Source organism: Corvus kubaryi, unplaced genomic scaffold, assembly GCF_017639235.1.
Source record: "Corvus kubaryi isolate FWS band 111438036 unplaced genomic scaffold, C.kubaryi_AGA036_p1.0 37308, whole genome shotgun sequence".
NCBI classification, from domain to species: Eukaryota; Metazoa; Chordata; class Aves; order Passeriformes; family Corvidae; genus Corvus; species Corvus kubaryi.
This window is the reverse complement of record NW_024581096.1, coordinates 15426193-15448803: the sequence shown is the minus strand read 5'-3', so window position 1 is coordinate 15448803 and position 22611 is coordinate 15426193. Positions and strand designations below refer to the sequence as shown.

Here is a 22611-nt window from a genome sequence, read left to right as displayed (position 1 = left end):
GAAGAGACACAACTAGTTTTTGAATACATAAAGTGGAAGCCACAAGAGTAAGTAAACTGCTCTTTCTGTCTGCTGCAGATAGCATCAGAGTCACACACTCAAATTATCAGGGAGGTTTATGTGAGGTACTCTCATTCTTCTGGCCAAAGGCAAACATCTGTAATGGAATCATCTCCACCTGGGTTAATCATCCCACACTCCCTTTGTAGTCAATTACAGGACAGAAATGCTTTGAGGGGCAAATGCATCTGACCTAATTTAGGTCACTCTGCAGGGATCCCAGAAGTGACAATTTCATTCTCCTGACTTCAAAGGTGATGAGTTCACATGTGGGTACATCCACTGCAGGCATCTGCCTTTAGCCAAATTAAACACTGAAGATGAGGGGATGGATTTGGTTGTCAAACTCCTTCACTGGTAATTTGTACTAACAATTGACAAAGCTCTCACAGATGTGCTTAAAGCATTGTCCTTGGAAACAGAAAAAGGACTGTGGAATTTCTCAAAGTCCATTTTAACCTTATCCTCTAATTTAACTCACACTCCTGCACCAACACCTCCTCTTTGTCTCTTGGATGTCCCTGGGCTTGACATCAGCCCTGAGCACTTCTGCTTCTGGTCTTACCTTCCAAATGCCCTGTTGGCTGTGTCTTTAATTTGAATTTGGATGATGGCATGAGATCGAGAGGAATCTGAGTTGACTCCAGTAGCTCCTGTGCTACGTTCTTTTCCACCCTTCAAAATCACCTGCAAGATAAGGGGCACAAAATCCAAGCGAATTGTAAATAAAAACACAATCTCTCAGAAAGAGATCTTGTCCTCCTAAGATAAGGAAACATTGTGAGGAAAGGTTCATTACAGCTTTAAAATTTGGTGCAAGGCAGTAAAGGCAGACTGTATTCCTTGCAATATTTCTTTCAGAGCTTTGTATATGGACTTGCTCACAGTGACACTACAGAGCTTACAGAGCACACTGCAAGTAAGAAGCTGTTGCATCACACACTCACTTAGATTTGCAAAATATCCAAATTACAAAATTAAATTATTTCTTACACTGCTGGCATACTTCTGTAATACTGTAGACACAATGTAAGAGACTCATGAGACTGACCATTTGTTGTGATTTTTAAAATTTCATTTTCTGGTGTAGTAGATGAATACAGTTATACAGAAAGTTCACAAAAAATACGAAGTGCCAAAACCTTTCTAAATTTCCATAACTAAAAAAATTATGCCAGAGTAAGGAACAAAGTTAAAAGATTAATTATACTCAATACAACAATAAAAAAAAGAAAACAAGGGAAGAAGCCAAGGCAGAAGAACAAAGACTCTTTCAAGATACAAATCTGCGTAATTCTTTTTTCGAAACTTTGAAGGACTGTTGCAGAAAATCTAGCATTAACTGCAGCAGGGCATTCATAGAACAGTCATTAATTTTGCTTCTGATTGTAAGAACAGATTAAAATATTGCCTAGCAAAATCAATACATTCTCAGCTGATAAATGTGAATTATTCATGCTTTTCAGTGGCCAGTTCTCAACAAGCAACGTAACCAACCACTGCAGCTCCCAAGCTTTGTATCATTGCTAAGTGCAGATATTTTCTGAATCACAGCCAACATCAGTTGAGTAGTGAGTAACTGGGGATGTGTTCAAAGCGCTTTCCATATAACTGTTGGGGAATACTCTGAAGTTCTGAGTCAAGCCAGTGGCACTTCTGTGTTCACAAGGGCCTGTGAACAATCTAATCTTTGTCCCCCATGATATCTGTAAGAATGAAGTAATTTAATAGCTCTTCTGTGTGTGGAATGTGATAATACTGAGGAATTCTGTATCAACCATATAGCAAATTTGCACTCTAACTTGCAGAAGCATCACCAGCTTGTCCTGAAGCTTGGAGTTAATGGGAAGATGAAGAGCTAAATTAAGTGCAAGATAAGTAGACAACACCATGCCAATTTTAATGAGTCAGTTACAGTATCAGGCACTAGTAATTGACACTTCCTTACCAAAAAAAGGAATTAAACTATGCAAAGTCAGGCTAAATAGAAAGTAGATTTAACCAGCTTACTTATGTAGCAGGACAATACAGAAAACTTGCCAGTGTCCTTTTAGGGTTCAGCCAGGTAGGGAAGGAAAACTGAAGCCTTGCTCATGGTGAATGAGCAAAAAAGATCTTAATTTTACTTGGCTGTTATCATGCACACACATAAGCAGTGTTTTAATCCTAATTCAGACAAATATCTCAATCTTAAGTATTTTCTAATTTTCTAACTTTAAAATTTATATGAATATATAAATATATATAAATATATGTATATATATATAAAAATATATAAATGTATGTGAATATATAAAAATATATATAAATATATTTGGCACAGAATTGTGCCAAATCCACAGATCTTTCATATATAAAAATCTAAGTTCATAGAACCCCGAGATATCATACTGGGAGAAAATATATCCAGCTTTCAAGGTCCCTTAGTGGGACACTATTTCATTTCTGGAATCTTTCCCTAAGGAATGGCAGCAGAAGTGACAGCTGAGAATCAACTGCTTGCATGCGGCTAACATAAGTAACAGCTTAATGAATAAAGGCACTTTTAATAGTGCCCCTTGGTACTCTGCTGGGGTTGCCAATTTCAGGGTCCTTAACAGGAACATACACTTTTGCCACACACCAGATAATCTCTGTAAGTGACATGCCTTGCAGATCAGCAAATCGGGCTGCAGAAGACAAAGAATGAATCCCCAACATTACCTCCAACAGCTGATCTACAGAATCCACCTGAACCTCTCGCAGTCCAACAATCTGAACAACATGCTTACCATCTTCTCTTGCAAAAAGTCTGAAAAGAGAACAACGCAGAAAGGAGATTTCTGAAATCTCAGAAAGCAGCAATGAAAACACACGTCCACGCCATGACACTAAAAAAGCAAGCAAGGCTACTGACTGGGGAGAGGCCCTGCTGTCATTCATTTATTTTCAGAGCTGAAGAGGTACTTCATTTATAACAAGTACCACTGACATTTCACTGCTAAAGAGACATTACCAGTGCATTTCTGCTTGTTCAAGAATATAGTAAAGCAAGGAAGTGAATTACCACGTTTATATTCTAGAGTTACCGTCTCTCTTTAAACTACATCTCGGGCTCCTCTAAGTCCTCCTGAGACTAAATTTTGCTCTGTTCCTGTTCTCAGGATTTTTGCACAGGATTTTAAAGCAGCTCCTATAGCCTTAGAGCAGTATTTCAGCATCACCTACAGAGGCTTGCTGGGCTGAGTCACTGGGCTGCCAGGTAAAGGTGCCCAGGGAGAAGGTGAGAAGGCTCTGCAGAGTCAAGCAGGTGGGAGATCAACAGGATCTTCAGAGACTGGACTGGCAAGAGCCAAATCCCCAATGGCACAGCAGGAGGGACAGCCAGAGCTTATGTTTGACCAGGGAAAGGCAGGGACTCCACAATGGTTGTCACAAGACAGGCTGTCCAAAGAAGTTGTGGATGTCCCATCCTTGGAAATGTTCAAGGTCAGGTTGGATGGGGCTCTGAGCAACCTGGTAGTAGAACCTGTCCCTGCCCAGGGAAGCAGGGGTGGAACAAGATGATCGTTAAGGTTCCTTCAACCCAAACTGTTCTGTGATTCTAAGATAGGAACTTCTGGCCACAAGAAGCTTGTTTGTCTACGTATGAATGTTCAGCTATTATCTTATTACAGTATAAGCAAGAGTCTGAGCTTGTATCTCAAATGTAAGTCCTTAATTTTTCCCCAAACAATAAACCAGAAGTTCCTATCAATGTCACAGTATTTACTGTCAGATCCTGCATTCCTCCCTAAGTAGCTCCTAGGAACAACCCTAATTAAATACGTAACGTTTACTATAAATGCTTACATGTTCAATGTAATTGCATGAAAACAGTAACTGATTTCCAAACGGTAACCAACTGATTCACAACCATAGGCTTATAGTAAAACATGTTTTTATTTAAATACCTTTTCCTTCCATTTAGCAGGTCATAAAGCTGTCCACAGTAGATCTCATAAAAACTGATCAGAACAGTAAGATCTTTCCTGGATGGTGATGCTTCCAGGTGCTTAAAGATGTCATTGGCAGCCAGAGCATAGAGTCCTGGGTTCCGGTGATTCCCTATCATGGTGTAAGTCTTGCCAGCACCAGTCTGCCCGTATGCAAAGCAAGTTGCATTGCCTCTGTAAAGACAATGTATGTGTTTAGTATCACATGTGATTCATTCATATCTATTAAATAATATTCTGCAATGCTGGTATCTATCTATAGTGGCCCCTTAGCAATGAGGTTTGGGTTGCTATCCTCTATGGGAAACTGCAGAAGACTTAACAATGATTTCCAAGTAGACCCTCTGGAGACCTGATGTGGCACAAGGTGCTGGCTCTCTTCCTTTCTCTTCCTTTCCCTGCCCCCCTTAAAAAAAAAGACTTTGTACCTGGCTCAGTACCCGTGGCAGAGAAATGGGTAAAAAGGTGGGGCTCCAGTAATCACAGTGAACAATTTCATGCCAGTTTAGATTGGCTTCACCATGGTGTCAGATTAGACTAATGCCAGCAGGAGAGATGGAAAAGTAAGAGGAAAACTGAGAAAAAAATAGCATAATCTCTTCTGGTGGCATTACTGGATTAGCTGTAATGTGAATTGTGGCTTTAGTGATTATTACACAGCAAGGTACAAGCCTCATTCTCCTTTTCACTTTCTGTTTCTCAAGAGCATGATACTCTGTCTCTGTTGATGACACTTGGAGATTTTCAGTAACAGAATACTCCATTTTGTTAATTTTCAGCATAGATACGTAATCTTTTCCTTCAAAGACTCAAAAATGTAATTATATTCAAGATCATTACCCTGCATGGAAATAAGATCTCTCATGTAAAGCCACCATCAATTTCCCATTAATCAGGACATATGCAATTATGATTAAACCTCTAAGTAAATATAACTTGGTAAAATAAAAATAAATCACAAGGCTATTAATAATTTCTATTGCCTTGTGAACTGTACAAATACAGGCAAAAAAATCTCTCAGCAGTCTCAGGAAAAAGGTAACATTATTTTCTCTTCAGATGAGTGTGCTCTATCACACACGAGCCTTTGTTAGACTGAAGATTAGACTTCAGAAATCCTGGGACACATTTTTTAATTCTAGGGTGCCCATGCTGTCTCTTTGTTGCACCTGAGGCTCAATTTAACCTTCCTCTGTAATTGAGATTTGTCACCAAGCGTGAAGAAAGTTTTTCCTGATTTATTTTTGTCAAAATTGCAATCAAAGATATTCTGAAAGCCAGAAGGTATGTGGCAAATGTGAAATTAATGTATGTTTCAAAAGATGAAAAGCATAAAAGAAAATCCAGGCAATATATAAAATTGGAAAACAACAAGGCAAAAAATAACAAATGTAAGCACTGATGCCCTACCCGTTAAAAATATGCTGAATAAGAGGATAAGCTGTCTTCATATACACATCCTGATTGGTACATGACTCCTCAAAGACTTCATCAAAATAAAAGACATGCTGAAAAACAAAGATGGTCTTTACATGAGATTGAATACGTTTCATTTCCCCTACAAGCCCATTCAAAGGTAAAATGAAATAACAGAAGTCTTTCCAGTGACTTCATATGGCTTTGGATTAGTTACAGAGTGATCTAGCACACTTAATATGCAGCATGACCTATGGAGGAACACACCAATCAAGAGATTCAGGGTAGGGAAAAAAAAAATGAAGGGAAGAAAAAATGCCTCAATTTCCCATCATTCTGAAGCATAACATACCAGACCCTTTTAATAAGAAAAAAAAAAAAAGCTAATTAAAGAAAACCTATTCATTAAATGAATCAGCCTACAGATGTACAGAGTGTAACAGTAAAAAGAATGGAGAGTCAACTCTTGACTCTCTCAAAATTAGTTCTCACTTGTGACTAAGTTGTGATTAATTGCTTCTGTTCTTAAAAAGCTTTGTGCCAGAGAAGAGAGAAGCTGTTCCTAAGCAAAGCTGGATTGTCTGAACTCAGAAGGGGGCAAGAAAACCAAAACTTCCCACACTCCAGATCAGACTGAAAGAAGCAGGATCTGTGGAAATGATGCAGCATGTGTCCCACTGTAAAAAGAGACACATGAACCAGGCCTGAGAGAGCTCTAAACTGAATTTTTACCCAATACAAACAGCTGTTCCTAGGGCCCAGATTGTAAAAATAACACCCAGGAGAATGAGAATGGCTTGCTGCCTCTACAAATCAGTTCTGTTCCTGGTGCAGTCTGTCACAAGTGAGAATTTGAACTATGACAGCACAAAGTATTTGAGATTAAGAAACAAAGACCAAAAGGGATCTTAATTTTCAAAAGCATTTGAGAAAAAAGTAAGGGAGAGGATGAGGGTGTATATGATTAATTGAAACAGACCTACAGTGTTGAAACAGTGGAAAGGGAACTCCTCACTGAAGTACCCTGGAAAGCCATCAGCGAGCATTTCTCCCACAGCAATGGCATGTAGCAGAGGGTTTATTTTGCCACATACAAAGAAAGCTGCAAGAGACATACTTCTAGAGCTTAAAATTCTGTGCTCAGGTTTTCTGGCACAGGCTGGCATAAATCAGAAGTAACTCAAATATAGACAACTCTGAGCTAAAAGAAAAGCCCACCACCTATTTCAGAATAAGAAATACTAACAGTCCTTTTCTGTTTTCCTTCATGGAAAGTCCAAGCATAATATGCTTTACCCTTCCATGAAAGTGACTGGCCCATAAACACAACATTCAATGGAGGATGTTACCTGTAAAATGTACTGTGTAAGATCAACTGCTTCCTTCTTCTCGTGGAGAAGTAGGGTTTCTTTATCTCTCATTGTGATGATATTAACCTCACCGCGTCTCCGTTCCCTCAGGAAGAGAGGACGTGTTCGGACACACACTCTGATTTTTTCACTCTCTGTCCATGGAGTCTCTTTGTCAGAAGTATTGGATCTACAACAATAGCGGAGGTCCACATTTTAAAATCAGGTTACAACAGAATCTAGAATATGCTTGAATTTGTTACTTTTATCAGATAATGTTTCTGTCTTTAATGCTTATCAAAAAACTCTGTAACACACCTCATTTTTACATGGTGCATTTTCTGACACTTTTTTCTAAATATACAGATGCTTTTTGTACACTTCTGTTAAGAGAATAGTTCTGTTTGTGCAGCTACATTCCTGAACTTGTTGCTGGACTGACATATTTGCAGTTGTACACAAACATGAGATCGAAGCTGGCATAATATACAAGTTACCATAATGAAATTGAATCTTGCTGAAATTATTTGCACTCATGATTAGTCACTTCATTAAGGTCATTTCATGTTTCATTGATTAACCTGCTGTGTACAGCATTTTGTGAGTAGAATTGGCTTGAATTTAACCAAAATACATTCATTACAACTCTCCCTTCTTCAAGCTGTCTTCAGCCAAATCAGTAACGATTTTCAGCCTGGATTTGCATTTCGAATAATCAAGCCCCAACTTGCCCAAAAGCAGCGTTTCTGCCATGCTGTCCAAATGCCAAAATCTCTTTGCTTAGCAACTGAAAACTCACATGTATCAGTTGTCTAATAAATTGTAACCCACAAGTTACTCAATATCTCATTCCATCCGCAGGCTTGTGGTATCACTGCTGCTGTGCTCCATGACTCCCCAGGAGCAGATGAAATGCAGATTTAAATCTCAAGATGTGGTCTTCAAAGACCACACACGAGCAATTTTCACTTGTCACTGGAGTCCCTTTAATTTTAGTACAGCTTTCCTGTGCAGCCCAGGATCAGGCCCTGCATTTAGATGGAAAATTCTTTCCTCAGAAAAGAAAGGCAATGACACTTGAAATAAGATGCTTCATAAGCTGGTGTGAGCTTATGTATATCAGTAGACACCAAATGTTGTCCAACAAATGATCAGAAGCTCTGAAGTTTCATTCTCATGCCAGAGGGTGTATTTGGTGACCTGGAGCAAGAGCCTGTTGTGCTCTAAGACTTTGAAGCAGAAAGGATTGCAATATTTGGAGAAAGGAAAAACTGAAAACTTAGAGGCTATGTTAATCAGAAAAAAGAATAAATTCTCTCTATTACAGGAGCACACTTTGTTGACAATATTTTTAATGGGAATAGAATGCATGTTAATTCCATAGGCTGAACCCAAAATTTATATTTCCTACTAACTCTTTTAAAATATAAATTGTATTTTATAATAAAATGGTTTTTCATTACTAGGAAAAAAAATCAAAAGTCTTGACACGGATCATTAGAAACCTGATTAAATAATAGGTCAGAAGAACCACTGTGCCTTTGCAAAATCAAGCTATTTGCTATGGGCAAGTTCAAAATAAACTTGAACATATTAAAAGAGCTCTTTATCTTTCTGCCATCTGAAATCATGTCCGTGTTTTCCAATGCTTCTCATAGATGAGACTAGATTAGCCTTCAGAGTGGTCAAATCACAAGGTGACATGGGAATGGATGGATTCAGTGAAGCAGTTAAGCATTTGCAAAACAGGAATCACAAACCCAAGTGTAAGCATGCTACGCCAAGCCTGCCTGAAATGCACAACTCTCCAAACACGAGAAAATTAAGTTGAGGCATATCAGGAGGAGGATGCAGAAAGCTGACAAGATGAACCATAATGCTAGGCACAGAAGAACGTGCTTACAAGAGAACAAGGAAAGGAAGTGAGAACAATGAAAAACGTGACTCTTTTGCAGGATTGAAAATCCTTAACTCCTCTAGCTGAGCCATTAGGTTTTATATTTCATCATTTTTTAATTTTCCAAAACTATAAATCCTGTCCTTTTAGCTGCATCTTGGCTCAGCTTCCAGAAGAGACAGAGAATGCACCAGGCTATCAATATATATTGGAGGTTAGTGCACTTTTCCAGAAAGTGGGAATGATTTTTTTTTCCAGCCAAGGGAAGTTATAAACCTTTGTCTTGCATTTCACAGTTTAAGTGCTCTACTTACTAAGTCACCTTAGTACTTTTCCACTGTGGCAGCAGCATCTATCCCACCAGGCTCTGTGCACTCTTTGTGGGAGTTGTAATTGACACCTCAACTCCATAGATCTTTCCCTATACATCTTTCCCCACAGCCTTTCCAGACCATAACTTCATAAAACTACCTCTCTTCATTGCATTTTAACTACCATGACTGCATTGCAACAAGCTAGATACTGGTATTATGTGTGCAGAGGTGTATGTGCTCTGCTACTGAACCAGGAAAAAAATATCTGGGGCTTTAAAAATGTTGCCAGGGTAGGTTTACCAGTGGTTCACAATAACCACAGCCCGTCCAGTACCAAACACTGGAAAAAGTATGGAAGTTACAGATCACATGCCTAAGGAGCAGTTGTAAGGCATCCCTCTCACCAACAGGTCTGTAACCCTCCCCAGCTGTATTCATTCCACTTCCTTTTAAAGCTTCAGTTCAGAAATTTCTTTATAAACAAATATAGCCGTCACAGCCTGTATCCTTTCTGTTGGGAAAAGCTTGACAAATTTAACAACAGGCAATGCCATATTTTGGAAAGCAAATGTTTTAAAAGATAGTCCCATGGAAAGACAAAGATTGGCTCAAATACTGAGAAAACAAAGCATTAAGTAGTGAAAGACAATAAAAACTATTCTTAGACAACCTTGGTGAGTAGCAGCTGGTCAAATTCAGATGATTCCTTCTATAAGACCTGGAGAGTTGCAAATGCTTATTAATATCTCTCTTGTCCGTAAGACTTTGCATTGCTCTGTAGTGCTTGGATTGCTTATTTGGAGGTGAGTAAGACAGATTATGCACCACAATTAAGAAAGAATTAATTATGACTAATCCGAACTATTAGCAAAATAAAGGAACTGATTATTACCTGATACAGGAATGAGGTAGTCCGTAATTATACCCTGAAGTGTGAGTTACTCTTTGTACAATAGGAGCTTCAGAATCCCCCAGGAGAGGAGCAATATCATCAGAAACTGTTGGACAGTTCAGGTCATTTTTTGTACCTATTCCAGGAGTATTTAGGTCTCTTCTAGTTAATCTGACTGGTTCTGAATTGTGTGGTGGGATGTGTCCCAGAATTTCCCCTACACTGTTCTTCTCTTCATTGGCACTGAAATCAGGTGAACAACATAATACAGATTCAGAGTCTTTAACTGTTCCATCATTTTCTTCACAGAAGGATTCAAAACGCAGCTGTCTACGGGGACCTGATCTGGTCACCTGAGGCTGAATGAAAAGGCCACGTGGTTGAAAATCTTGCTTGCTTAAGTCTGCAATGTCTTCCTGTTGCATAATTTTGATTATTCTAATGAGCTGAAAAAGTCGCTTGCGGTCACTTATGTCATGGACCCCCAGTTTGGTGTAATCTTCCATGGAAACTTTGGCAAGCTCATCAATTTTCTGAAGACCAAAGGCAGCAAAGTGGGGATAGTATTTTTCAAGTTCTGCCTCACAAAGGCATTCATAAAGGCATGATGCCATCTTCAACCTAGAGCCTATAAGAAATCAAACAAAAGAAAAGAATCATATGAAACATCACATCTGACAAAGTTACTAATGAAGAAACTGCACATTTTCTGATGTCATTACCTTAGGCTAGAAGCTTGTTTAACTCCAAGTTAACCATACACTAGACTGACAAACACTACAGAAAACAGCAATACCAACAATAAACTAAAACATGAAATAAATATTTCACACGAAACTATATTTTAAAATTATATACAATACACAACAATGTGTAAGAAATGCACAAGGCAATATTACTCACTGCCACAGAGTTCCTACACGCCTGATGTCTACTTGATGAATGCCACAGCTACTGAAACCCTGTCCTCAAGCTACAGAATGTAAAATGCCTAATTTTAGACACTCAATTTAATATCAAGGCATGTGGTCTAATGTGGTTCAGCTACCTCTGGTTAACTAACCAGAGGAGAAAAAAATTGCACTTGTCCTCACCTCAAGCTGGCTTATTAAGACCATTTATCTTACAGCTTAACTATAGCAAAGTTATAGTTTTGTTGTGTAACCTTCTCTTTTATGTCATGAATCCTGTGAGCATTTCTGAGTCTCCTTGACAGAAAAACCAAAAAAACCATTCTGCAAAATCTGAAACACAGCATTTCTCTAAATCTATATATGCCACTGGAACGCCACACTTGCATTCTTGGGAAACCCAAAAAAGAAACATGCATCATTGAAAAGTATGCCCCAAATCCCCCAACTTCTTCATTTATGTCTTACTGGCAACACACAGTGCAGCTGTCTGCATCCTGAAGGATTCATATCTGCAGATATATTTACATGTTCCATAAAACACAAAAATGATAGCACTTCAAGTATCTGTTACCCACTGCCATCTCATATCTTTGTTCAGTCTAGGACCTTAACAAACACTCCTCTTACTCATGTTTGGAGATCACAGTAAGACTCAGCAAAACCAAGTTATTGAAGTTTTCCTCCCTGTAGTTCAGGGTAGATTCTTTGTGAGCATTTTCAAGGCTCTCTATAATGACATTATATAAGAAAATAAGGTCACCCCCAAATTTGAGTCCATATCATTAATTAATACATGATTTTGAAGTAACAACAATAAAATCATAAAGATTAATATATTAAAGTGCTGACTGTGTAAGATATTACAGAGGCCAAAATGTGCAGTAGAGAACATCTAAAATGACTGAAAGTCTATGCTTTAGGTAAAATTATGAGATTCAACAACAACAAACTCCAAGACCAAAAAATTCATACGTAAGTGAATTTATTTAATGTGTATGTAATGTGATTCTGAATCCTGAGGTAAAGTCAGAGTCACTATTGAGGCTGCTGGATCCTGGGAAGGGGAAGTCAAAACTTACAGAGAAGATAGCAAACCCAGAGATCAGGGAGACTAACTGTGACTTGTGTACAAGGGTTTCACAAGCATTCACAACTTGCCGAACTTCTCTAACATATAAAAACACACAGGAACCTGAGACTTCATTTAAAGAATTACATTTTGGAAAAATTCCCGTTCTTACATAAGGTAGCTTAAAATGTAAAACCAGTACAGGTGCTGTGCAACTCTCTGTAGGCACTGCCATGGGAAACTGCTTCTGTTTGATGAAAGGAGCAGCTGGAACTCAAGGCCAAGACACCAATCTCAGAAGTGCTGGCAATCTGTTAAAAACAAAAATAATCCAATCACTTTATTTTGTCTACCCTCTATCGTATCCTAGATTACACCTACATCTTTTTATATCCTTAAATTAAATACAGAGTGTCCAAAGACTCTAACTCAGTGTTAACCTCTGTTCAAATTATAATAGTGAACACAGGAGAGAAAAAAAAAGAATAAAAAGGGAAACAATGGAGACACTTTCTAAAAAAGGAACAGCAGACAAGGGGAGAGAGTAATGGATTTGAAGGTCAAGGTTCCAATTAAAAATGAAACAAAATATATTTAAATAGCTAGAAATAACAAGTTGTCATTATATGGAGTGACACATTAGAAGAATTCTCAGCATTAGGAAAATCCAAGTAACGTAGGTAATGCAGAACATACAAGAGCCATGTAAGCAGCTCTCCGTGGCTAATTGGCTAAGGCTCTGTGCCATGTGAAAGCAACTAAATGGCTTCTTAATGAGACCTGGTGTCTTAATGAGAGCTGAGATTTGCCTTCCCAGATATAATGAATCTTACTAAGATTTACTATTACTAAGATCTAAGTGGTTTCAGGGAAAACTCCAGTGACTCCTCATTGACAGGACAGCAACTTCACAAGCTAGGAAAACAAAACGTTCACTAATAAAGGAGTAACAAATTAATTAACCATGGAAATAAAATTAGGGGCTGGCATAACGAGGGATTCCAGCATTTCTGATCACTTTAAAACTCGAGACTAGAGAATTGCTGAAAGATTTTGCGTGGTTCAAACACGAAGGAACTCAGGGAAAACTGCAATTGTCAGTGAAACTCCTCTCACCTTTCAATTGTTGATGCTCTAAACAAAGGGATATCTTTCTCCTCATTAAAAGAATACTTTAATTCATCCAACCCTGCAGAGGTCTTTGCGTCTGAAGACGCTTTTCCTAACAGATACATAATCCTTCAAAATAAACTGGCTTTGTGAAAACTAAGAGGAGGTTTTCAAGAATCCTAAATTGTTAATGCCATCTTCTGGCAAAAGTAACAGCCAGCATTTCCTCAGTTATTTGTTTGTTCACCCATGAGAACAATGTGTCACGGGGCAGAAAAACATAGCACTCTTCAGTGTGGTATTTTCGTATCAACACTAGGTCTTGTTCCCAAAACCAAAGATATGGGTGGCTTCATTGAAAACAGGGTTGAGATAAAAGACTAGGACTTCTTGAAATAGTTGGGTATAACATATTTTGAGAAAGAGGTGAGTGTGCAGGTATAGTTCTCCATGTGCACCCAGCCTGCCATCTCCATGTGGCAAACATGAGTTCTCTACAACCTACTTCTTATGCCAAGACGTTTTACAAAGATCTTAAAAGGCTTCCAGATGCTGATAATGGGTAAGTATTTGCTGTAAAAATCATCAGAATTATATATAAAGGGACCAGCTTTAGCCACAGAATTAGATTCCAGCTTGTCATCAGAGAACTCATCCTCAGCTTCAGTATTAGAGGTTTTTAAAGGTCATAAAGCTGATAAAAAAAAAGTCAGGTGTAAATAACAGAAAGGAATGGTTACATTTTTCTATCTTGAAGGAAATTAACTTACAACAAAATTACACTCTAGGAGCTGACTCTCAATCTTAAAATGCTTTTACTTATTAATTACCTCTCACAAGATCTCTTCCTTCTCAATGCACTTTTCAAGGTGGAGGAAAGGTCTTCAAAGATAGTCAGCGAGTGTCAATCACTGTGTATAAAATAAATGATGTAAAATCTCCACAGAGATTATTTTAAGAATAAAGCAGCCTTGAACTACTAGATCTTGATCCTTATTAACTTCTGATATATTAAAGATCTCAGCACCCCATTCACTTGAATAACCCTCACATGTCCTGTTATCCCACTGTAGCTCACTGATACTGACCTGACAGTTTTAGATGGTTTCCACTGACAGTCCTGAGTGTCAGCACTGTGAGAGAACACAAGTGTCATTATATCCATTCTTTAAACTAGAGAAATAAAGTGAAGAAATTTTATGTGACACTCTTACAAATGCAAACTATACATTTTGTCCTGCATATAATCTAAGGCAATCTGAATCATAAACTCTGGCTTGATCATTAAATAATTTTATTAGTCATGATTTTCAAGGGTATTTGATAAACATAGAAATTGTTAATGGGCATACAAAACATAAACACCACCTTATTTTTCATGTAAACCATCTTGCTCTACAAGTACCTTACAAAATTAAAGCTAAGGACTTTAAAAGTTTGTAAATGTTTGTAGCAGGTGGGTGTTCCCTCACCTGATGGCAGCTTCAGCAGCATACTGTACTCATTACTTGCAAACATTTTACCCCAAAAAAAGTTTCAGCACTTCAGCACAGGTTCTATTCATGCCATAGAATTTGCTGGTTTTTTGAAATACAGAAGCAAAGAATGAATAGAGAAAAGGGAAATGTATTAACTCATGTCACTACTCATCCATCTTCATTCCTTATTCATTTGAACACTAAGCTCTTTTTTTTAAGGTGATCCAAAGCTAAATCTGATTTAACCCTCCAGAAGTGAATGGCTAATTTGCTTTTCCAGAGCACCACACAAAATGCTTTACCTTTAATCATTCTGACCCCCTTCCTTGGGAATTAGGGCATTCCTGTGAAGAACAGGCAGCAGCTGCACTTTTTTAAGACAAACTCCATAACAAGAGATAATCTGTATTGTAAAATGAGCCCACAATTTTAGTTTAATGCAACAGGTAGGGATCTGTGAAGCCGTGCTTGATGTTGCAGCAGATCCCTTTGGAAGATCATAGGATTACTCTACCCTGCACGTAAACAACATGGCATTAAACGTTCCACTGCTCCTTGGAACAAGTGTTGGGGCAGCCTCTTTTGAGGCTGAACACTGACAATAGATAACCACTTGCAGCTTGAGTGCAGCAAAGAAACTGGAGAGGAGGGAATGTGTTTAACGCTAAAGGACAACTATTTTACAGCTGGAGCTTGACACAGGCCTGCTACTTGCAGCAAAAAGTAAGAAATGCGGGTTTCTTTTGCCACTGGCATACCTCGAGGAAGTTACTAAAACAATTAATGTCATTAAAACTGGCTGACGAAGAACTAAATATTGGGGATTTTTTGCTTCCCCAGAAAGTATTTCAGAGTATTTTATTCCACTATCCATACTAATTAATGTCATTAAAACTGGCTTACAAGCAACTAAATATTGGGGATTTTTTTATTTCCCCACAAAGTATTTAATGGTATTTTATTCCTCTCTCCATACTAAGTATAGCCTGGTGACCTCAGCAGAAGAGGCTCCATCCCGCAGCTGATCCCGACAGCTGCCAGGAACAACAGCTGCATAGAGAAGGGGAAGTGGCCAATATTGGGATATTGAATATTGGAAGTGTCCAATATACAACCACGTGATGAGAAAATGACCCACGAGTTACATCAGGGTGCCAATTATCTGAAATCCGTGCCTGAGCTCCTCCTCCCAGCAGGAGCTATTCATAATTTTAAAGTTTTATTTCATTTTAAAAATATAAAAAAATATAAAGCACATTTTTATATATTATATAAAAATATAAAAACTGTATCTTAAATAGTATTTAAATATTTTATATGTTGTACATAATATATAAATATATATTTTAAAACTGCGTCTACATATTTTGCATATAATATAAATTATATACTATCTATAAAATATATAATTGAAAAATATTTTATAGTTATAAAAATGTAGCAAAACAAACCGCCACGCGTCCGGACTTGCACCGCGTGTCTGAAGGGGGTACATGTCTCATCCTTCCCCGAGCTGTCCCACCACGGTTTTTCCCCTTCCAGACCCCGGTGGGACCGGTCAGGGTGGTGTCCCCAGAACCTTCCCTGGCCCGGCCGCCCCCGTCCCCTCAGGGCTGGGACCCCCCTCACTCACCGGCCGCGGCACCGCTCGGCGGCGGCCATTAAGCCGCGTCTCCATGGCAACAACGCTTTTCCCGCTTCAAACGCCCGCGCGCAGCCTCGCGCGCACAGCCAGCCAATAAAGAGAGGGGAGAGGGGCGGGCGGGGCGGGTCACGGGGGAGAGAGGCCAATCCGTGGCCTTCTCGGGCACGGGGGCGGGGCCCGAGGGAAGGCGGGGGGCGGGACGAGAAGGGAGTGGCTACCGCCTGCGCCGCTGCCGCTGCGATTGGTTGAGGCTGACGTCAGTCATGCGTGGTTCCCGCCCACTGCCGGGCCCGGAAGCAGAGGTGAGGGCGGGGGTCCATGGTGGCCGCTGTGGGGGTGACGCGTGTCCCCGTTCCCAGTGTCGCCATCCCTGCGCACCGGGGGCGACCCTCTGTGGGCGGGGAGGGGAGGGCAGTGGGGCCGCGTGGCGCCAGGCGCCGGTGGAGGGGGCCTGCTGGGATTTGTCATTCCCGGAGCGCACGGGAGGTGGTGCTGGTCCCCCGGGCTGGCCCCGGGGCTGTGGGGACTGGCGGGGGGGGGTGTTGTCCTTGTTGTGGCTGATCAGGAACTCATGGAGGCGGTTCAGGGGGTTGACCAAAAGAACTAAGCGCCGTCCAGGGGCGTGGTTGGAGGTGAAGGGATTTCTGCTGTGGTTTCCTGCGTTGGAAGCTGGAGGTATCACGATGCAGCTGTTGGCGTCCCAGGAAAATACAATGTTCTATAAAGTTATTATTTACTGAAGTGCGTGTCTCTGTCAAAATGCAGGGGTTTGCCCGGAACTGGGAATCGCCCAGATTTTTAACATGGATCACTCATCTCCATTGCTCTCCCTCTTTTTCTCTATAGGACTACTCATCCTGACTCCGTAGCTTATTGCTGACAATATTTATCACTTAAGAGGTGTGTTCCCTATTGTTTACATAAAATCAGTGCTTAACACTTGTGCCAAGAAGCTTTTAGTTTTGTATGACAGCCTTATGTCTAAGCGAGACATCAGTGGGCCTGTCTTTTGTCATTCGTTCTCTCAGTTTTGCCCCTGATATCCTGAGGAGTCCTGTGCACCAGGAAGTCTGTCCAGCGCAATTATTTCAGTATGCCAGTTTCAGTAATGTTGAGGTATTACCTCTGCACAGGGCCTTTGGAGTTTTGCAGTGGAAAAGTTTCAGAGTGTTAATCCGTGGCTTTCCTTTTGCTTTGTCATTTTTCTCCTCTCCCTACAATATGGTTTGCAATCTAGTAGCAGCAAATAAGTGATATACAGGTCATTTTTTGTGCTTCTTGATAACATTCTTTTTTTAAAAAAGCATTTCTCTAGGTTCTTGTTTCCTTGTATTAAAAGGAAAGTTTTTTAGTATTCAAAGGTATCTAATAAGATACAGCAGTTTAATTCTGTAGTAGCATCAAAGGGATGCACAACTTTTTTACTGTGCTGAGATCTGTTGGCTGGCTAAATACAGCTGGTCTGTTTGAGCCCCCTGTTTTGTGCTGTTCCACAGCTCCTGGTGCAGTTTGCAGAGGGGAATGGCTGTGAGAGCTTGTGGCTTGATCATCTACAGGAGGCTGCAGCCAGCACCATCCTCAAAGGTCACTGACAGCATTGAGTACCTCCTGCTTCAGACATCCTACGGGACCCACCACTGGACCCCACCCAAAGGTGATTTTTGTTCTGATAACACTCCTGGAGGTTGTTGGTGTCAGGTTGCAGAGCGGATTTTGGCTGAGGTCATCTTAGAGGGGCAGTTACCAGCTGAGAGTAGCTGCTGGCTGTGCTGTTTGTCTGATGGTGCTCCTGACGCAGCTGAGGGGGGAGTTCTGAGACTGAAATCCTCTGCAAGTTGTGGCTGTACCAAGTACTGGGCACAACTGATTTGGGTTAGGGCAGGGGGTGTCACCCAGCCGAGCTCCTCAGGTATCTGATGTTTCTGGCAAGATGTTGTGCACACAACCAAAGCAAGGTGATGAGGGGATATTTTACCTTCTTGCCTCAGGTCTGGTCCTTTGCCAGGCACCACTGTTGCCAATGCAGAATTGTTTGACCCATGTGTGATCAGAAGGGTCACAGTTTGCGGGAAGGCAAACTGAAATCTGTAATATTACACTTTAATACACCTTTCTTAGGAGATGCGGGAGATCACTGGTGAAGATCACTTGCCTGATGCAGTAGAGATGAGAGGGACAGACAGGAGAATTAACCTTACCAGCCGTCCTTACTCATCAGTGAACCTCAAAGCAGAAGACAAGCCCTGTGTCCCAGGACAGAACAGCACCTCCTCAGTAAAGGCACATGACAGAGCCAGTGTTTGGTAGTACACAGTCACAGCCCTGGTACCAGGAAAAGTGCAGCACAGAAATACTTCAGGATCCCTGTAGATCTTCTTGCATGCTGTTTTTTACCAACTGAGATTTCTTCCCGGTAGTTTTTACTTCTCATTTTGTAAAATGCAGTACTTTCAAAGCATAGTGCAGCAGTTTGTAGACAAGAATTGGCAAATTGGGGGGAAAAAGAACTTTTAACAGTTTCAGCTAGGCTCTCCTATTAAGGGAAAGAACAAAACTTTCCAAACCTCCCCCTTTGCCTACTCCACCAAGAGCCTAAGGGAGTTGAGTTTGCAGCTAGTGGAAAGCTAAAAAACATCTGCTGGGACATGATTGATTGTTGAGAAGAAACCCTTGTGGAAGGGCTCCCTGGGAACACAGTGATTCTGGGCAAGCCATTTAAATTACTTGTAGGCATTTTGGTAGGGAGCTAATTGTCTCCTATGCATACATCTCACATACCCAGAACTACAGAACCATAGAATAGTGTAGGCTGGGAGGGACTCTTAAAGGTTGTCTAGTCCAAGCCCCCACCAGTGAGCAGGAACATCCTCAACTATAGCAGGTTGCTCGGAGTCCCGTCCAGCCTGGATTTTTTGAAGGATGGGGCACCCACCACCTCTCTGGGGAACTTGTGCCAGTGTTTTACCTCATGGTAAAAACAAGTCTTTCTTGTCTGTAGTCTGAGTCTGCTGTCTCTTAGTTGAAAAGCAGGAGCCCTTGTTCTGTCACTCTGGGCCCTGTTCAAAAGTCTGTCCCCATCTTTCTTCTAAACCACCACCCTTCAGGCACCAGAAGGGGCTCTGAGGTCTCCCCAGAGCCTTCTCTTCTCCAGGCTGAACAATCCCAATTCTCTCATCCTGTCTCCAAAGGAGACGTGCTCCTCTCCCTGATCATATTCGTGGCTTCCTCTGGACTCAATCCAACAGGTCAATGTCCTTCCCTTGCTGAGGACTCCAGAGCTGGATGGAGCACTGCAGAGCAGAGGGGGAGAATCACCTCCCTCAACACAGTGCTTAAGATTTTAGAGATCAAAAGCTACATACAAAAGCCACAATCTGATGATGGCCTGTAATAGAAGCTTGGTATTGATCTGGGGGAATTTAATGAAGAGAAGCTCTTCCATTTTATCGTCTGTGTGATGGGAGTGGTCTTCCAAGGTGGCCCTGGGATGTAAGATGTGGTAACCTATCTTGTATATGATGCTGACATGGATTCAATGTGTCAGAAGCCAGGAGAAGTTGTAATTGTCTCTCCAAGCACACGCAAAAGGCAGTTTACAGCTACAGCTGCACCTTGTTATTTTAAAAGTTCTCTAAGCAGCTGCAACTCTTAAGGAATTAAACTGGACTTGCTTGGATCCCTTCATGTGAACTTCATCAGCCTTATCTCTGCCCGTAGAACTGTGACTTTACACTGGCTGAGGCTGATGGGAAGGGGAATTAGGGTTCATTTTCCTTCTAAATCTATTGGAACTGCACTAGTGGAAACAAGTGTGAGAGTCTGAAAGCTGTGGTGCGTGACATGCTGCCTGCAGTCGTTTTTCTGCCCTGCAGTACTGCACAGCTTGGCAACTTACCGATCTTAGACCTAAGGTTATCAACAGGTATCAGCATCAGATGCTGTTTTCTGCATAGCTGCTGCTTAAAGGAAGTGTGTTTTACCTCTGAGGTGATGTCGTGTTGTAAGAGATGCACTTTTGATACACAGGCAGGGAAGTGAGTGGGACCTGTTGCAATAGCAAAACAAACTTCCCACACACCCCAGTTGTGGTACTAAAGGGGGGTCTTGGGTACCTGGGACTTGAATTTCATCTCTGTGATGAAGTTGTAGCTATTTGCAGCCAGCGATGTAGAAAATAGAGTAACACCAGGGACAAAATAAAGCTTAAGCTGTTTTTTTCCCTCCTAAAATGTCCCAACTCCTGCTATGTTGCTTTTTTGAGGTATTGCTTGGCTTGTTCTATTTATGTTCTGGTCCAGAGCTTTCATGAGAAAACCAAATCTGACATTTCTCAACAAAAGTACAAACGGCTGGGGACGTGTTATATTTATCCGTTGTTTGTAGGGGCACCTCTTATTCTGAGCAGTATAAAATAAATGATGTGTCCTAGGAGAACTACCCAGCTGGTGAAAGGACTGGCTTTTAGGCTTGTTGCTTGTTTCAGAGGGGAATATGGAAGAGAAAAAATCCCTAGCTACCCAGATGAAACCCACCTTTTAAATGGCATTTGTTGGTGCCTGGTCCTGTTGTTTCTGGATTGTTGGCTTGAGTAAGGCTTTTGCAGAACTGAGCTTTAAGCTTATGTGAGGGGACATGGTTGAGAGAGGATTAAGACTCTCAGATGACCTGTCTCCTCTCTAACTAGACAAAGGAAAAATGAGGGACTCAGTCCTCAGTATGACCTAAGGTGGAACATTATGGGTGTAGAGCACTCCAGAAGTGGAGAGGGGGAGTGGGAAGAAAAGACGTCTGGTGCTGGTAGACCAATGGAAGTTTCAAGAGGTGAGGGATAAAGGATGATCCTAAGAGCCACAAGACAAAGACAAATCAAGACATAAGATCTGGAAAAGCAATCTCCAATTTCCATTTCATCCTGTGTCAGCTACAGTGTATTCTCATCTCTGTCTCCCAGTGTTTCCCGATTAAAGCAAGATATGCGTTTCCTTCACAGAGATTTACTTTTCCACCCTCTTGGCAGGCCACGTGGACCCAGGGGAGGATGACCTGCAGACAGCCTTCCGGGAAACGCAGGAGGAGGCTGGTCTGCAGGCCAGCCAGCTCACCCTCATTGAGGGCTACAAGAAGGAGCTGCACTACCCTGTCCATGGCAAGCCTAAGACCGTCGTGTACTGGCTGGCGGAAATGAAGGACTACAACACAGAAATCAAGCTGTCGGAGGAGCACCAAGCTTTCCAGTGGCTGAAGCTGGAGGATGCCTGCAAATTTGCAGAATATGAAGACATGCAAGCAATGCTGAAGGAAGTGCATCAGTTTCTCTGCTCCAGAGAATAAGTGTTTTTGTGAAGTATAAGGGGATTTCTTGAGGAAACATGGCTGCTTTTTATTTTTTAAACTGGGGGAAGAATTACATGGCTGCAGAAATGTAGATTTCTTTTTTTTTAAATCTGTAGAAATTCAGTGAGGATACATGGAACTTTTAAACAGATTGTGTTTTTTCTCCCCTAGCTAGTACAAAAAAGTGTAGTCTGATTGAACCATAAGCCAGAGATGGCTGAATTGAAGCCCAGAGCTAACAAAAGACTTCCTCTGTCTCCTTTTCTTTTTCTTTTTTTCCCCCTTTCTTTTTCTCCCTTGAAGTGCAGAACAACTTTTTTTCTTTTTGAAAAATCAAACACTCGATATATCTTGACTTGCTGATGTACAGCTAGAGTGTTGAGAAAATGAGCATATGGGGATTTTTGATAACAAAAGGCTTACTACAGAAGTCATACCTTGAATTTCAAATGAGGAAGCAGTATTTCTGTTCCCAACTCTTCCACTGATATGCAGTGATAACTTGTCAGATCATTTCAGGTCTTTTTTGTTCATATCATGAATTTATGTACATCCCTAATGTACTGTTGTGATTTTCCATCCAGAGAGTCTTAGTAAATGGTTGATGTATGGTATTTAAGTGGTGAATTGAAGTTCTTCTTTTGCCTCTTTGTGTTTTGATCTTTAACAGACACCTTAGCCATTCCTTTTCCAGGAGGTTGGAAAGGGTGCTTAATACACTTTCTGCACAGGATATCCAAGCTAATGTGCAATCTTGTGTCTGTTTGATACCCTCAGTGCTTCTGTGGCTGCAGCCACTCATCTTTTGGGGGAGCAGGCATTAATAATGTTGGTACCAGTGTGACAGGAGTCTCTTGCTTGTCACTCCATTATCTTCCAGTGGAGTAATTTATAATTGCATGTATTTCTATTTGCAAAAAAAAGGGATGCACTATAAGGGGGCTCTAATATAGAAATATATATGTATATATACACTTAAAAAACTTAAGTGCTCCTCCACATTACAGTCAGGCTTTATTCTGATTATGAGCACTGCTCAGGAGTGTTTCATTCAGGTGGTGGCAGAGTGGAGCAACCAGTGAGAGTGGGAGAGCAGGGTTAAAAGCCTGTGCAGCTTCAGACTTGGTTTTTTATTATTGTTTGAGCTACCATTTAATCA

The 22611-nt window shown here is 40.8% G+C and overlaps 2 protein-coding genes across 7 annotated transcripts in view; one reads left to right on the top strand and one right to left on the bottom strand.

Annotated features, from left to right (window-relative positions):
* The window catches only part of KIF24 (kinesin family member 24), a 29438-nt gene extending 13265 nt beyond the window's left edge, over positions 1-16173 (bottom strand). The window contains exons 1-10 of one of the 4 annotated variants that reach the window (XM_042028724.1): positions 16107-16173; positions 14084-14128; positions 13826-13906; positions 12058-12196; positions 9903-10530; positions 6800-6989; positions 5445-5542; positions 3993-4208; positions 2764-2851; positions 626-747 (exon numbers count right to left, since the gene is read on the bottom strand). In XM_042028724.1, coding sequence (XP_041884658.1) covers positions 626-747; positions 2764-2851; positions 3993-4208; positions 5445-5542; positions 6800-6989; positions 9903-10516 — 1328 coding nt within the window. In that variant the 5' untranslated portion in view covers positions 10517-10530; positions 12058-12196; positions 13826-13906; positions 14084-14128; positions 16107-16173. The remainder of the gene's footprint in view (positions 1-625; positions 748-2763; positions 2852-3992; positions 4209-5444; positions 5543-6799; positions 6990-9902; positions 10531-12057; positions 12197-13825; positions 13907-14083; positions 14129-16106) is intronic. The other 3 variants (XM_042028721.1, XM_042028722.1, XM_042028723.1) reach the window with 3 other exon arrangements.
* A 182-nt stretch (positions 16174-16355) lies between these two features.
* NUDT2 (nudix hydrolase 2) lies at positions 16356-22066 on the top strand. Of its 3 annotated transcripts, none has more exons than XM_042028718.1 (4): positions 16386-16420; positions 16965-17018; positions 17615-17772; positions 21136-22066. In XM_042028718.1, the coding sequence occupies exons 3-4, from the start codon at positions 17640-17642 to the stop codon at positions 21447-21449; spliced, it is 447 nt and encodes a 148-aa protein (XP_041884652.1). In that variant the 5' UTR covers positions 16386-16420; positions 16965-17018; positions 17615-17639; the 3' UTR covers positions 21450-22066. The 3 variants fall into 3 exon arrangements, with proteins under 3 accessions (XP_041884654.1, XP_041884652.1, XP_041884653.1); XM_042028719.1 differs by lacking the exon at positions 16386-16420 and adding an exon at positions 16667-16859; XM_042028720.1 differs by lacking the exon at positions 16965-17018 and having other exon boundaries at positions 16356-16420.
* Positions 22067-22611: the final 545 nt, after the last annotated feature.

Coding starts and splice junctions, on each gene's coding strand:
- NUDT2 (XM_042028720.1), top strand. CDS start 17,640: ATGGCTGTGAGAGCTTGTGGCTTGATCATCTACAGGAGGCTGCAGCCA. Junction 17,773..21,135: donor CCACTGGACCCCACCCAAAG/GTGATTTTTGTT, acceptor CCCTCTTGGCAG/GCCACGTGGACCCAGGGGAG.